This window comes from Oncorhynchus mykiss, chromosome 7 (assembly GCF_013265735.2).
Source record: "Oncorhynchus mykiss isolate Arlee chromosome 7, USDA_OmykA_1.1, whole genome shotgun sequence".
Lineage (NCBI taxonomy): Eukaryota > Metazoa > Chordata > Actinopteri > Salmoniformes > Salmonidae > Oncorhynchus > Oncorhynchus mykiss.
The window spans coordinates 14,175,067-14,188,564 of record NC_048571.1 but is presented as its reverse complement, the minus strand read 5'-3'; the positions used below and the strand labels follow the sequence as shown (position 1 = coordinate 14,188,564).

The window sequence follows — 13,498 nt, the reverse complement described above, 5'->3', positions numbered from 1 at the left end:
TACTGACTGACTGATTATCTGGCTGTGTGTGGGCCTGGCTTTTTAAGTCTCTTGTTTTTAACGGACACATTTCTAATCAAGTGAATCCTAAGTCTGTTTTTGGTAGAGAAACACCCTTGTATCTCTCCCCATCCCCTTTTAAAATGGTATTGGAACGTTGGACTGCATCGAAACATGTTTACGGTGTTTTAACCATTAGGTAGAATGAATACCTGCATTAAACACAAACCACTGCTTTTGTCGAAACATTAACGTCATTATACAGTTGAGAATCACATCCTGAGAATGATATTATTTATGTGGTTAATGAATGATTCCCCACAACATACTGTCAAATGCAATGCCTCATTTATCAAATCCATGTACTTCTGTTTATCCCTTGTTCTTGTGCTACTGCATGATCCGTATTTTGACGGCCAACTTCCGGCTGTTTTCTCATTGTACACTACATGCTATGCTGCTTTTAGCCTTGGCATTTCCCCTTAATTATATTATATATTTCAAAGATGATTTTCAGTTTTCTGGCTTTTTAATTTTTTCCAATTGCATCTTTATTTTCTAATCAGCGTTTATGAGGAAGAATGGTGAGTTCCTATGTACTCTGATTCTGTTCTTTAGTCATTTTATTCTCCCCACTGTTTGTTTGGTTCTTTCTGCACGGAAATAATTGTTTGTTCGCCGTCACTGAGTTTGTTGTTTTAGCTGTAAGGCTGAGTCACTCAGTCACCTACCTGTGTTTCACCACTGTAAGTGTGAATCCACAATGGCCGCCTGTGAGTAACATCGTAAGCTACTGAATATGGACAGAGGGTGATCTACAGTAGAGCGCTTGCTATGGGGTTTGAGGCATAGAACTACAGAGACCGACAGATCCATAACAATAGCATTGTACATTCTACATCTTAAACAGTCTGCCTCACTCTGAACATCTGTGGTTCTATGTCTAGATAGTGTTGTCTGTGTTCCAGGTGAGGAACAGGCTTGTGCATGCAGATGTGGATGCTCACCTCAGTCCCAGACCTGCAGAGTAGAATATTCTAGCAGAGTTGAATTATTCAGATATATATTGTATGCAGCCAGGTGTGTAATCTGTCAAGCAGTGTGAGAGAATGTACTTCTGCAACATTCTCAACATTCTCCTTCAGTTCCCAGAATGCAGTGCACATTCAGTCTCACATTCCTGTGTGCTCTTACCATCTTTGTCTACACATGTGCGTCTGCGTCTACTGTCTGCGTCTTCTGTGTCTGTCTCTGTATGTGTCTACTGTCTGCGTCTACGTGTCTGACTACTGTCTCTGCGTCTACCTCTACTGTCTCTGCGTTTACGTGTCTGTGACTACTGTCTCTGCGTTTACGTGTCTGTGACTACTGTCTCTGCATCTGCGTGTCTGTGACTACTGTCTCTGCGTGTCTGACTACTGTCTCTGCGCCCGCGTCTACCTCTACTGTCTGTGACTACTGTCTCTGCGTCTACCTGTCCCGTGACTACTGTCTCTGCGTCTACGTCTGTCTGTGACTACTGTATCTGTGACTACTGTCTCTGTGTGTCTGTGACTACTGTCTCTGTGTCTACATGTCTGCGATTCAGGGTAAATGCTGTGTTCTCGTAACACCCCACCCTGTCTGTCCCTGCAGCAGTGCCCTGTCCAGCTGTCAGTCTATAGTGTACATCCCTCAGGACATTGTCCGGGCCAAGGAGATCATCTCCCACATCAACACCCTGAAGACCCAGGTCAGCTACTATGCTGAGAGGCTGTCCCGCGCCGCCAAGGACCGCTCTGCCAACGGTCTAGAGAGGACCCTCGCCATCCTGGCTGATAAGGTGAGGGAGAGCCCCTAGCCTGGTACCAGGTCTGTTTGTGAGGGAGAGCCCCTAGCCTGGTACCAGGTCTGTTTGTGAGGGAGAGCCCCTAGCCTGGTACCAGGTCTGTTTGTGAGGGAGAGCCCCTGGCCTGGTACCAGGTCTGTTTGTGAGGGAGAGCCCCTGGCCTGGTACCAGGTCTGTTTGTGAGGGAGAGCCCCTGGCCTGGTACCAGGTCTGTTTGTGAGGGAGAGCCCCTGGCCTGGTACCAGGTCTGTTTGTGAGGGAGCGCCTGGTCTGTACCAGGTCTGTTGGGGAAGGAGAGCCCCTGGCCTGGTCTGTACCAGGTCTGTTGGGGAAGGAGAGCCCCTGGCCTGGTCTGTACCAGGTCTGTTGGGGAAGGAGAGCCCCTGGCCTGGTCTGTACCAGGTCTGTTTGTGCTGTTTTACTGACCTTTGTGGGGTGTGTATTTTCTCTTCAGTCATAAACCCAAAGAGATCGATATATTATTTGACCAATGTAATTTGTGGACGGACGAGAATACAGAACGGCATCTCTTGCTTGGCTCAATTCCCACTGTGTGGTTCGTATGACCTTTACCCTCAGACTCGCCAGCTGGTGACGGAGTGCGACTGCAAACTGCTGGCCTCGGCAATCCAGGCGCTGAACGCGGCACGTCCTGAGTACATCGCCTCCAAGGCGTCACCCTCCGCCGACGGCACCGATCAAGTAGTCCTGCGCAACGACCGGGACACGCTGTTGGCCAAGTGGAGCGGATGCAACAGCCGTTCCTCGCTGCACGTCGACTGGCACGAGGAGGAGTGGGTAAGGCAAGGGGTCACCAGGGCTCAGGGGTTCACAGATCAACTCCAGTTTAGCCTTCGTGGTTTAGGAGCACTTAAATCCAGTTCCAGTATGTAAGGAAGAAAGCAGTGTGTTTACTGAGGGATTTGGTTTGTTGGTCCATCAGATGTCTAGACTGGAACTCTAGATTTTATTGGCTTTTGTTTATTCTCTTCTCTCGTCTCTCCTCTCTTCCACCCTTCTCTCCCTTCCCCTACACTGTTCTTCTCTTTTCTATTCCTCCTCTTCATTCCCTCCCCCCAGGAGAAGGTGTGGCTAAATGTAGACAAGAGTCTGGAGTGTATTATCCAGCGGGTGGACAAACTCCTTCAGAAGGACCGTCTGCCTGGCGACAGCAGCCAGGGGGACACTACCCCAGGCCACCAGCAGGGCGGCAGCAGTAAGAAAGGTAACCAGAGTACCAGGGCATTCTGGATCAACCCCGATTGCATGACCCAGGAGGAGCCTTCATCATCACTACCTTCCCCCCCACCATCATCATCCTCCCTCCTGCCTGCTCTCACCCTGAATCTGACTCATGCATGCCCACCCAGCCCTGACAAAAACCCATGTAGGTTTCTTTCCTTTCTTACTTCACTTCACTTGCTTTTTAGCTTTGTCATGCACATTTGTCCTCTCATCATACTGCTATCATATTCATCATATCTCAACCTATTAGAATTGGTCTACCTTGTTTTTGTGCAGTATTTTGTTCTTAAACATTCCAAAGATGTATATTTCCTATGTGTGAATGGTTCATTTTTCTCTGTGTTAGGTAGGTCTGTCAGTGCTTGTTGTATTCTGGAGGCCAGCCAAAGTCCCGTTGCTGTGGCCTCCTATGTGCCAGCTCAGCCTACGTACTGTAGCCAGCTAGCTTATTATGTGCTTACTGTACTGTGTGCTGTCTGCCATGTTGCTGATGGTGCTCCCTAACCATGCATGTGGCACCTCCACCCCTTCCAGATGGCAGCCCCAGTGGCGAGGAGGCTTTCCCAGGTAAGAGCTCTGTCCTCTCCCCAGCTTCTGTCCCCCTGTCTCTCTGACTGCTTCTAGCTGCAGCCCAGCTCAGTGCCACTGCTTCGTCTAGCTCTATAGATCACCGTCTGTATGACACCTCTGTTTCTAGTACCTTATCAGAGATGAAGGACTTAAAGGCCAATGTGTTGTCACATGTTATTGTCTCACATTATATGAAGGAGTTGCAGCAGCAGTTTAAGGGTCTCAGGATGCTTTCAATGCAGAAGAGTACATAGTGTGTGTTACTGTTTTTGTTACTGTGTGTCTGGCCCAGGGGAGTGGAGCGAGGCGCTGTACCCTCTCCTCACCACGCTGACAGAGTGTGTGGCTATGATGAGTGACAAGGCTAAGAGCTCCATGGTGTTCCTGTTGATGCAGGACAGCGCTCCTACCATCGCCATGGACCTCTCCCTGCAGTACAGACGAGACGTGGTCTTCTGCCAGACGGTCAGCACAGGACACATCCACACATACTGACGTGTGCACACACGCAGATGCAAATACATGTGTGCACAGACACCCATTAGCAAACACACATGTGCGCATACATACAGACACACAAGCAGTGAGGTACAGTAATATGTGTAAATAAAAACATTTAATATACACTGAGTATACCAAAATTAGGAACAATTCCTAATATTGAGTAGCACCCCCCCTCTTTTTGCCCTCATAACATCCTCAATTTGTCAGGGCATGGACTACAAGGTGTCGAAAGCGTTCCACAGGGATGCTGGCCCATGTTGACTCCAATACATCCCACAGTTGTCTTGTTGGCTGGATGTCCTTTGGTTGGTGGACCATTCTTGATACACACTGGAAACTGTTGAGTGTGAAAAACCCAGCAGTGTTGCAGTTCTTGACACACTCAAACAGGTGCGCCTGACACCTACTACCAGACCCTGTTCAAAGGCAATTCAATGTTTTGTCTTGTCCATTCACCCTCTGAATGGCACACAGATACAATCTTTGTTAATTGTCTCATTGCTTAAAAATCCTTCTTTAAACTGTCTCCTCCCCTTCATCTACACTGATTTTAAGGGGGATTTAACAGGTGATATCAATAAGGGATCGTAGTTTGGTCAGTGTCATGGACAGAGCAGGTATTCCTAATGTTTTGTATACTCAGTGTTAATGTTAATATCTGTCTCCAGCTCACTGCCCTCATCTGTGGCTTCATCATCAAGCTGAGGAACTGTCTCCGTGACGATGGCTTCCTCAGGCAGCTCTACACCATCGGCCTGCTGGCCCAGTTTGAGTCTCTGCTCAGCACCTACGGTAAAGTACACACTCTCCGCTCTCTCGTTCTTTATCTCTCTCTTTCTCTGTTTAATAATTGTTCACTCTCACATACCTCCCACCTCCCAGGTGAGGAGCTGTCCATGTTGGAGGACATGTCGGTTGGCATCATGGACCTACGGAACGTTACCTTCAAGGTGACCCAGGCAACCTCCAGCTCCTCCCCCGACATGCTGCCGGTCATCACTGGCAACCGGGACGGCTTCAACGTCCGCATCCCGTTGCCGGAGACCATGTTTGATGCGTTGCCGCGGGAGATCCAGAACGGCATGCTGCTGCGCGTCCAGCCGGTGCTCTTCAACGTGGGAATCAATGAACAGCAGACGCTGGCAGAGAAGTGAGCGGGGGGGAAGGAATGATGGAGGGATGAAGAGTGGTGATGTCCCTGTATTGTTGACATGTCTCCTGTTTGTGACAGGTTTGGAGACACGTCTCTGCAGGAGATCATTAACCTAGAGAGTCTGGCCAGACTCAACTCCTACTATCAACAGTTCAAGGAGGTCCTACCTGAGGACTGTAAGTCACCATGAAGTAAATGGAGAATATTGCTAAGATGTAGCCTATAATGTCAGCCCCCCCCCCCCCCCCCCCCCCTCTCCTGGTCTCAGGCCTGCCCAGGTCCCGTTCCCAGACATGTCTACCAGAGCTGCTGAGGTTCCTGGGACAGAACGTCCACGCCAGGAAGAACAAGAACGTAGATATCCTGTGGCAGGCAGCAGAGGTAGGCCCATTTTTTCTGCTGCAGGGCCATGAATGAATTATTGGAGATGATCCTTTCGAGTCCAGTCCATTTCCTTCTGTATGGATGTTACTAATGAGGGTCCAGTCCATTTCCTTCTGTATGGATGTTACTAATGAGGGTCCAGTCCATTTCCTTCTGTATGGATGTTACTAATGAGGGTCCAGTCAATTTCCTTCTGTATGGATGTTACTAATGAGGGTCCAGTCCATTTCCTTCTGTATGGATGTTTCTAATGAGGATCCAGTCCATTTCCTTCTGTATGGATGTTACTAATGAGGGTCCAGTCCATTTCCTTCTGTATGGATGTTACTAATGAGGGTCCAGTCCATTTCCTTTTGTATGGATGTTACTAATGAGGGTCCAGTCCATTTCCTTATGTATGGATGTTACTAATGAGGATCCAGTCCATTTCCTTCTGTATGGATGTTACTAATGAGGATCCAGTCCATTTCCTTCTGTATGGATGTTACTAATGAGGGTCCAGTCCATTTCCTTCTGTATGGATGTTACTAATGAGGATCCAGTCCATTTCCTTCTGTATGGATGTTACTAATGAGGGTCCAGTCCATTTCCTTCTGTATGGATGTTACTAATGAGGATCCAGTCCATTTCCTTCTGTATGGATGTTACTAATGAGGGTCCAGTCCATTTCCTTCTGTATGGATGTTACTAATGAGGATCCAGTCCATTTCCTTCTGTATGGATGTTACTAATGAGGGTCCAGTCCATTTCCTTCTGTATGGATGTTACTAATGAGGGTCCAGTCCATTTCCTTCTGTATGGATGTTACTAATGAGGGTCCAGTCCATTTCCTTCTGTATAGATGTTACTAATGAGGGTCCAGTCCATTTCCTTCTGTATGGATGTTACTAATGAGGGTCCAGTCCATTTCCTTCTGTATGGATGTTACTAATGAGGGTCCAGTCCATTTCCTTCTGTATGGATGTTACTAATGAGGGTCCAGTCCATTTCCTTCTGTATGGATGTTACTAATGAGGGTCCAGTCCATTTCCTTCTGTATGGATGTTACTAATGAGGGTCCAGTCCATTTCCTTCTGTATGGATGTTACTAATGAGGGTCCAGTCCATTACCTTCTGTATGGATGTTACTAATGAGGATCCAGTCAATTTCCTTCTGTATGGATGTTACTAATGAGGGTCCAGTCCATTTCCTTCTGTATGGATGTTACTAATGAGGGTCCAGTCCATTTCCTTCTGTATGGATGTTACTAATGAGGGTCCAGTCCATTTCCTTCTGTATGGATGTTACTAATGAGGGTCCAGTCCATTTCCTTCTGTATGGATGTTACTAATGAGGGTCCAGTCCATTTCCTTCTGTATGGATGTTACTAATGAGGGTCCAGTCCATTTCCTTCTGTATGGATGTTACTAATGAGGATCCAGAGCAGGCCTGAAGAATAATTCTGTAGTGAGCAGCCTGCTGTCTATTATTTCCTGGTATCTCTCCTCCCCAGATCTGTCGTCGTCTGAACGGTGTGCGTTTCACCAGCTGTAAGAGTGCTAAGGACCGCACGGCCATGTCCGTCACCCTGGAGCAGTGTCTGATCCTACAGCACGAACATGGCATGGCCCCACAGGTCTTCTCCCAGGCCCTCGACTGCATGCGCAGGTAGGAGTCCAGCCCACTGCCTGAACTAAAATGAAACGCACACATATTGCTCGCTCCATATGCTGGGACAGTGCCAACTACAGGGTCCCTTGTCCCCCATTTTAAAAATAATAAAATATAAGTTCTATTTTAATTCTCTGTAATTAGCATTGGTTCCTCGCGCAGCATCTGCTTGTCAGTCTGTCCAGCCAGTTTGTGGAGAATGCTCCCCCATGATGACAGAGCTCGCTTTCCATACCCCCACATCATCCCCCTATCCAGCTCTCCTCCAACCCCATCCCCCTGTTCTCTGACACTGCTTGCTGAGAAGATGAGAAGGGCTAGATGAAGTGGAGGAGGGTAGAAGGAACAGAAATCTTGTGTAAGGATGTGACGACTCCCAGAACAGGAGCCCTGTAGAGTACAGTAGGTTATGTGAAAGATCTGTTGGGTAGTAATGCCATTCTGTCCTGCAGCTCCCTGCATGGTCTCTCACTCCTCTCTTCACCTGCCCACTTCCTGTTCCTATTTGGTATGGGGAATTTTAGGTGCATGGCTTGAGGTGGGCATACCCCCCCCCCCCACCCTACCTGCTATTCGGGAAGTGAATCCAAATTCAATGACTTGACTGAAATGAAATGGATTGGAGCACAACTCCCCCCCCCCCCCCCCCCCCCCCCCCCCCCCCCATATCTGTTGTCTGTGGTATGAACATGGAGAATCATCACTGTCTTCTCTTCTTACCTCTTGATCTTTTCTTTCATAAAGATGTAGAACATTTCTCTTAATTTTCTCCTTTCTCTCTTTCTCTTCCTCTTTTATGACACTGTATTTGTCTGTCATTTCTCATGTTTTTTGTTGGAATGATTTCATTTATCCATTTTTAATTTGGGGTGTTTCTTGTTTGGGATTTGTTTCTGGCTGAATGGGTCATTTCACGTTCCATTCCACTGGCTGTGGCCCTAATGTTATCACACCCCACCTGCACTATCACTGGTATCTCTCTTTGTTATCCATGGCTGATCATGGTCACCACATATCATTCATATTGTGTATTACCATCTCCTCCACTGTTATTGGCCACTTCATCCCTGTCCCAATGCACGCGTCCTATCTATCCATCCATGCCACCTGTACTTTTTGGCCCCGGCTTCTCCTCCCTCCTCCCCCTCTCCGCAGCATTGGGACCAGGGAGGGGGTCACCCAGAAGAACCTGAGTGGCCTGTTGCCTGTGCGGGATTTCAGGCTGGACCCCAGCCTGCTGTACTCCCTGCCCCTGCTGGCCCTCAGCCCCAACCTGCTGGTCGTCTGGCTGTTCCTCAGCGTCGCCTACTTCCTGGCCAAGCTCCGCTGCAGCTGAAGGCACAGCCCCTCTGCCACCCAGCCCCACCTACTCTCGACCTCTACTCACCTCTTCTCTCTGCCCGTTCCCCCCAGTGTGTCCATCAGTCAGTCGGTCAGGAAGAAAGGCAAAACGTTAGTTTGTCAGTCAAGGAGGAAGACAGGCAGTCAAGGAGTCAGTCAGTCGCTCTATGTCAGTCTGTCTGGAACTCAGCCGGGAGAACCCTCTGATTGGTCAAGGGCAGACCGTGTGTATCTGTCTGGACTTTATGTGCGTCACTCGACTAAACTGCCAGCTGTTCCACCCAATGGGCATCCAGCACTCCTCCCGCTCTGCTCTCTGTCCTAACCAATCCAGTCTGAGCAGGAGGCTGGTCTAAAGGTCTATGTGCAGTACTGTAGGAGACTGTTACTGTCAGTGTCCTGACATATTTCTCAGTTTAACACCCATTGTTTTACAACAATCAAAAACAGAGTATGGAGAGAAACTTTGTGAAATATAGCCGGTAAGAAGTTTTAGCTGAATTTAATGGAAGTTTTGTCCCAGTTGTTCTTGAGTATTTATAATGCCGCTTCCCAACTCATGACATGATTATAACCATGCTATTATGATGATATGATGCCATGGATCCTTTGGTTTTGCACAGAGCTTATTTTCAGTCATGCAAATGTTCTGGCTTGCTTGACGTTTACGTCTTCCATAAGGTTTGCATACAGCATAAGCCAAGGGATGGCTTGGCCATGCAATATCAAGCTGATGTTGTTTTGATCTGGTGGCCATTTTGTTGTTGTTCCTCAGGCCTTCCTACTCTTACAGCAGGAGAGACTTGTGTCCACTTTCACTTTAAACCAATGCACTTTTGTCTCAACGTTGTCATCTTAATGAAGGTTATCCGCTTGTCTTGCCAATTGACACAGTTTCATCTTGGTCGGAGCAATTTGAATTGGCTAAATCTGGGAATTGATGATATTTCAGGGGACCTTTGTTGGCTTGTTTGATTATGCAGTGTAGTTTTTCCAAAGTGTTAATTTTTAGTTTATCAGATTTCATTTCATGTCTGTACCAAGTTTCCTATTTACTATAGAGTTTGTATATATGAATTGGTTCTTTGTTTGAGGGTAAGGGTTGCAGTTCTATGGAAATGACAGAGAGAGTGAAGAGAATGTACATGGGCAAACCTCAAATGGCTCCCTACCACCAAATGATGCACTACCTCTGACCAGTAGTGCACTAAATATAGGGGATGATTTGAGACACAGCCCATGCTTGTTGTGCCAAATGTTTTAGCCAGGTCTCAGATGGTAGATACAGGTCTTGGATCTGTATTCCAGGTCAAAGTATTACTTCCAGATCTCCCAGCAGCCCAAATCCATCCCACTTCCACAGAGAAGTGCCCTAGAAAGGGAGATTTGATATCAGACTCTTTGGGTTACTTCCAAGCCTTGCACTCTGGACTTCCTGGTCTCTGCCGAGAGAGTCCACACACCATTATCATATACAGTAGTTGCTATCTAGTCCCATAAAACATGATTAGCTATCTAATAGTATATGCACTCATTAATATGTAGACTAGTGGTATTATCGTTTTCTAGCCCCATAGCCTCTCTCCATTTGAATCAGTATAATACCTGTCTTCAGTGTTACGTCCCAAGACGGCCACACTCAATCCAATCTAAAGTGACCTACTAAAGAAATGGACCATCCGTCCCAAAATAGCCTCCCCTGTGAGATTGTCACGCTTGTCTTACATCCCCTCCACCCCTCATTTCCAACTCCTCGACCCCCACAATGGAAAACTGGAGGGATTATTTTGTCCTTGTTGGTTGAGCTTTATGCAAGCTTCTTATAGGCCTCTCACCTGTGTGACTGGTATGAGAGCTAGGCTGGGTTTAATGGTGTATTTAGGTTAGTTCAATGGTTTGGTTTTGAATATTCAAGAGGTTTTTTATTTTTAGCGATTTTTGTGCAATGTTACTGTTTTACATGATCAACAAATACGTAAGTACATGCAGTATTTCTTTCTCAGTATTCTACAGTATTTACTTTTTCAATCTTGTAAATCCATATTGTAAATAATAGAAATGTATAAAATCAGATCATCTATTGATAAGTATGCTGGTGTAGAACTACCTCTATTGTCCCATGAAAACACCATCTGACTGTCAGCCAGGGGAGGAGAGCTGAGGGGACAGCCAGGGGAAAATGTGCTCCATGAGAGCATCACCCAAGTTCTGTCCCAAATGGCACACTTTTCCCTATGTAGTGCACTAATTTTGACCAGAGCCCTATAGGTCCTGGTCAAAGTAGTGTACTATATAGGGAATAGGGCGCCATTTAGGACACAGTATGTACAACATTAGGATGGCGTTTGTTTCAACCAAATGTGAAATAGCTCCTCCTGCTGGTTGGTAATGATACTACAGAAGCTTGTCACCCAGTTGGTCCCAAGAAAATAGTTGGATTGCTCCATTCTGGGGATACATGCAATTAGGAGCCCATTCTAAAGTTGTAGAGAATTGCAGAATGTGCTGGTGGCAGTTTGTTCTGCTGGTGTATTTAATTCCCATGAAGAAACCCACTGCGTTAAACATGTTGTAACCATAGTGATGCTAAATCCTGGAATATTCCAACTAAAACCAAGTTCCTCAATTCTCAAGTTTTATTTTTCTGTTTCTCTTGAATTCCTTAGTGCTTTTGACGATAGAGAATATATTTATATTGCGTTGCATTAGATTTTCATGCTTGTCTGTCTAAATACTCAAGATTTGCTAAATATATGTATTCTTATGGAAAGTTTGTGATTACATCATCGTCATGCAAGTGTCACTATAATGAGAGGGAGAAATTCTAGTTGCTGTTCCAGATATCATTGTATTAACCCTTGTCTGGTACTTTGCCAAGTCCCAACCCAACATCAGGGTTGCTTGGATAACCATTTATGAATATGCTCTGAAATAGTAGACTTTTCTCCCTTTCGCTCTGAAATAGTAGACTTTTCTCCCTTTCGCTCTGAAATAGTAGACTTTTCTTCCTTTCGCTCTGAAACAGTAGACTTTTCTCCCTTTCTCTCTGAAACAGTAGACTTGTCTTCCTTTCTCTCTGAAACAGTAGACTTTTCTTCCTTTCTCTCTGAAACAGTAGACTTGTCTTCCTTTCTCTCTGAAACAGTAGACTTTTTTCCCTTTCGCTCTGAAACAGTAGACTTTTCTCCCTTTCTCTCTGAAACAGTAGACTTTTTTCCCTTTCTCTCTGAAACAGTAGACTTTTCTCCCTTTCGCTCTGAAACAGTAGCCTTTTCTTCCTTTCGCTCTGAAATAGTAGACTTTTCTCCTTTTCTCCCTTTCGCTCTGAAACAGTAGACTTTTCTCCCTTTCTCTCTGAAACAGTAGACTTTTCTCCCTTTCTCTCTGAAACAGTAGACTTTTCTCCCTTTCGCTCTGAAACAGTAGACTTTTCTCCCTTTCGCTCTGAAACAGTAGACTTTTCTCCCTTTCGCTCTGAAACAGTAGACTTTTCTCCCTTTCTCTCTGAAACAGACTTTTCTCCCTTTCTCTCTGAAACAGTAGACTTTTCTCCCTTTCGCTCTGAAACAGTAGCCTTTTCTTCCTTTCTCTCTGAAACAGTAGACTTTTCTCCCTTTTGCTCTGAAACAGTAGACTTTTCTCCCTTTCTCTCTGAAATAGTAGACTTTTCTTCCTTTCTCTCTGAAACAGTAGACTTTTCTTCCTTTCGCTCTGAAATAGTAGACTTTTCTCCTTTTCTCCCTTTCTCTCTGAAATAGTAGACGTTTATCCCGTTCTCTCTAATGCTTCTCTCTGGAAAGTGAAATAGCAGTCAATTAGTCAGCAGCCCAAAGAATCAGCTTTAATGTTGTTCTATAATAAACGTCATGCCATATGTACCAGAGGAGAAGGTGTATACTTCACTACAGAGTATTTGAATAGTTGTGTTTGTTTTCCCTGGAATGGAACTGTTACATTGAAATTAGAATGTAGAACATTTAAGTCTGTGCGTTTTGCTATTGCTCTTGTTTCACTTTATCTGTGGTGCTCGTAACTCTATCTAGAAAGCAGGTCTTCTGTACACAGTATTAGTGTTCTGTACCGCTCCCTCCAACAACATCCCGATATTTCCCGGGACAATCTGTCCGTTAGCTTTAGCTGTTGCCCCCATGTTTCTTTGACAGTGGCGTCAATGTGTTGGTTGGTTTTTGGGTTTCTCATTGTCTTTTAACACGAGCCCTTTTTTGTTTTGTTTTCTTCACTTTGCTGTCATCCTCTCTCTGTGCTTGCCCCCCTCCCCTCCCCTCCCCTCCCCTCCCCTCCCCTCGCCTCCTCTTCCCTCCCTCGCCTCGCCTCCCCTCGCCTCCTCTCCCCTCCCTCTTCCCTCCCTCCCTCTCCTCTCCCCTCCCTCTTCCCTCTCTTCTCCCCTCCCTCTTCCCTCCCTTCTCCCCTCCCTTCTCCCCTCCCTCTTCCCTCCCTCCCTCTTCCCTCCCTCCCTCTTCCCTCCCTCCCTCTCCTCTCCCCTCCCTCTTCCCTCTCTTCTCCCCTCCCTCTTCCCTCCCTCCCCTCCCCTCCCCTCGCCTCCTCTTCCCTTCCTCGCCTCGCCTCGCCTCCTCTTCCCTCCCTCGCCTCGCCTCCTCTTCCCTCCCTCGCCTCGCCTCCTCTTCCCTCCCTCGCCTCGCCTCCTCTTCCCTCCCTTGCCTCGCCTCCTCTTCCCTCCCTCCCCTCCCCTCGCCTCCTCTTCCCTCCCTCGCCTCGCCTCGCCTCCCCTCGCCTCCTCTTCCCTCCCTCCCTCTCCTCTCCCCTCCCTCTTCCCTCTCTTCTCCCCTCCCTCTTCCCTCCC

At 46.9% G+C, this 13,498-nt stretch overlaps 1 protein-coding gene across 9 annotated transcripts in view; it reads left to right on the top strand.

Annotated features, from left to right (window-relative positions):
• The window catches only part of LOC110528761 (inositol polyphosphate-4-phosphatase type I A), a 56,250-nt gene that overhangs the window by 40,195 nt on the left and 2,557 nt on the right, over positions 1-13,498 (top strand). For 2 of the 9 annotated variants that reach the window (XM_036982672.1, XM_036982673.1), the window contains exons 13-23: positions 567-584; positions 1,636-1,822; positions 2,408-2,626; positions 2,909-3,215; positions 3,608-3,640; positions 3,936-4,108; positions 4,816-4,939; positions 5,030-5,297; positions 5,379-5,476; positions 5,569-5,681; positions 7,178-7,332. In XM_036982672.1, coding sequence (XP_036838567.1) covers positions 567-584; positions 1,636-1,822; positions 2,408-2,626; positions 2,909-3,215; positions 3,608-3,640; positions 3,936-4,108; positions 4,816-4,939; positions 5,030-5,297; positions 5,379-5,476; positions 5,569-5,681; positions 7,178-7,332 — 1,695 coding nt within the window. Of the gene's footprint in view, positions 1-566; positions 585-1,635; positions 1,823-2,407; positions 2,627-2,908; positions 3,216-3,607; positions 3,641-3,935; positions 4,109-4,815; positions 4,940-5,029; positions 5,298-5,378; positions 5,477-5,568; positions 5,682-7,177; positions 7,333-8,490; positions 12,973-13,498 lie in introns of those variants that run through there. The other 7 variants (XM_036982680.1, XM_036982676.1, XM_036982675.1 and 4 more) reach the window with 7 other exon arrangements.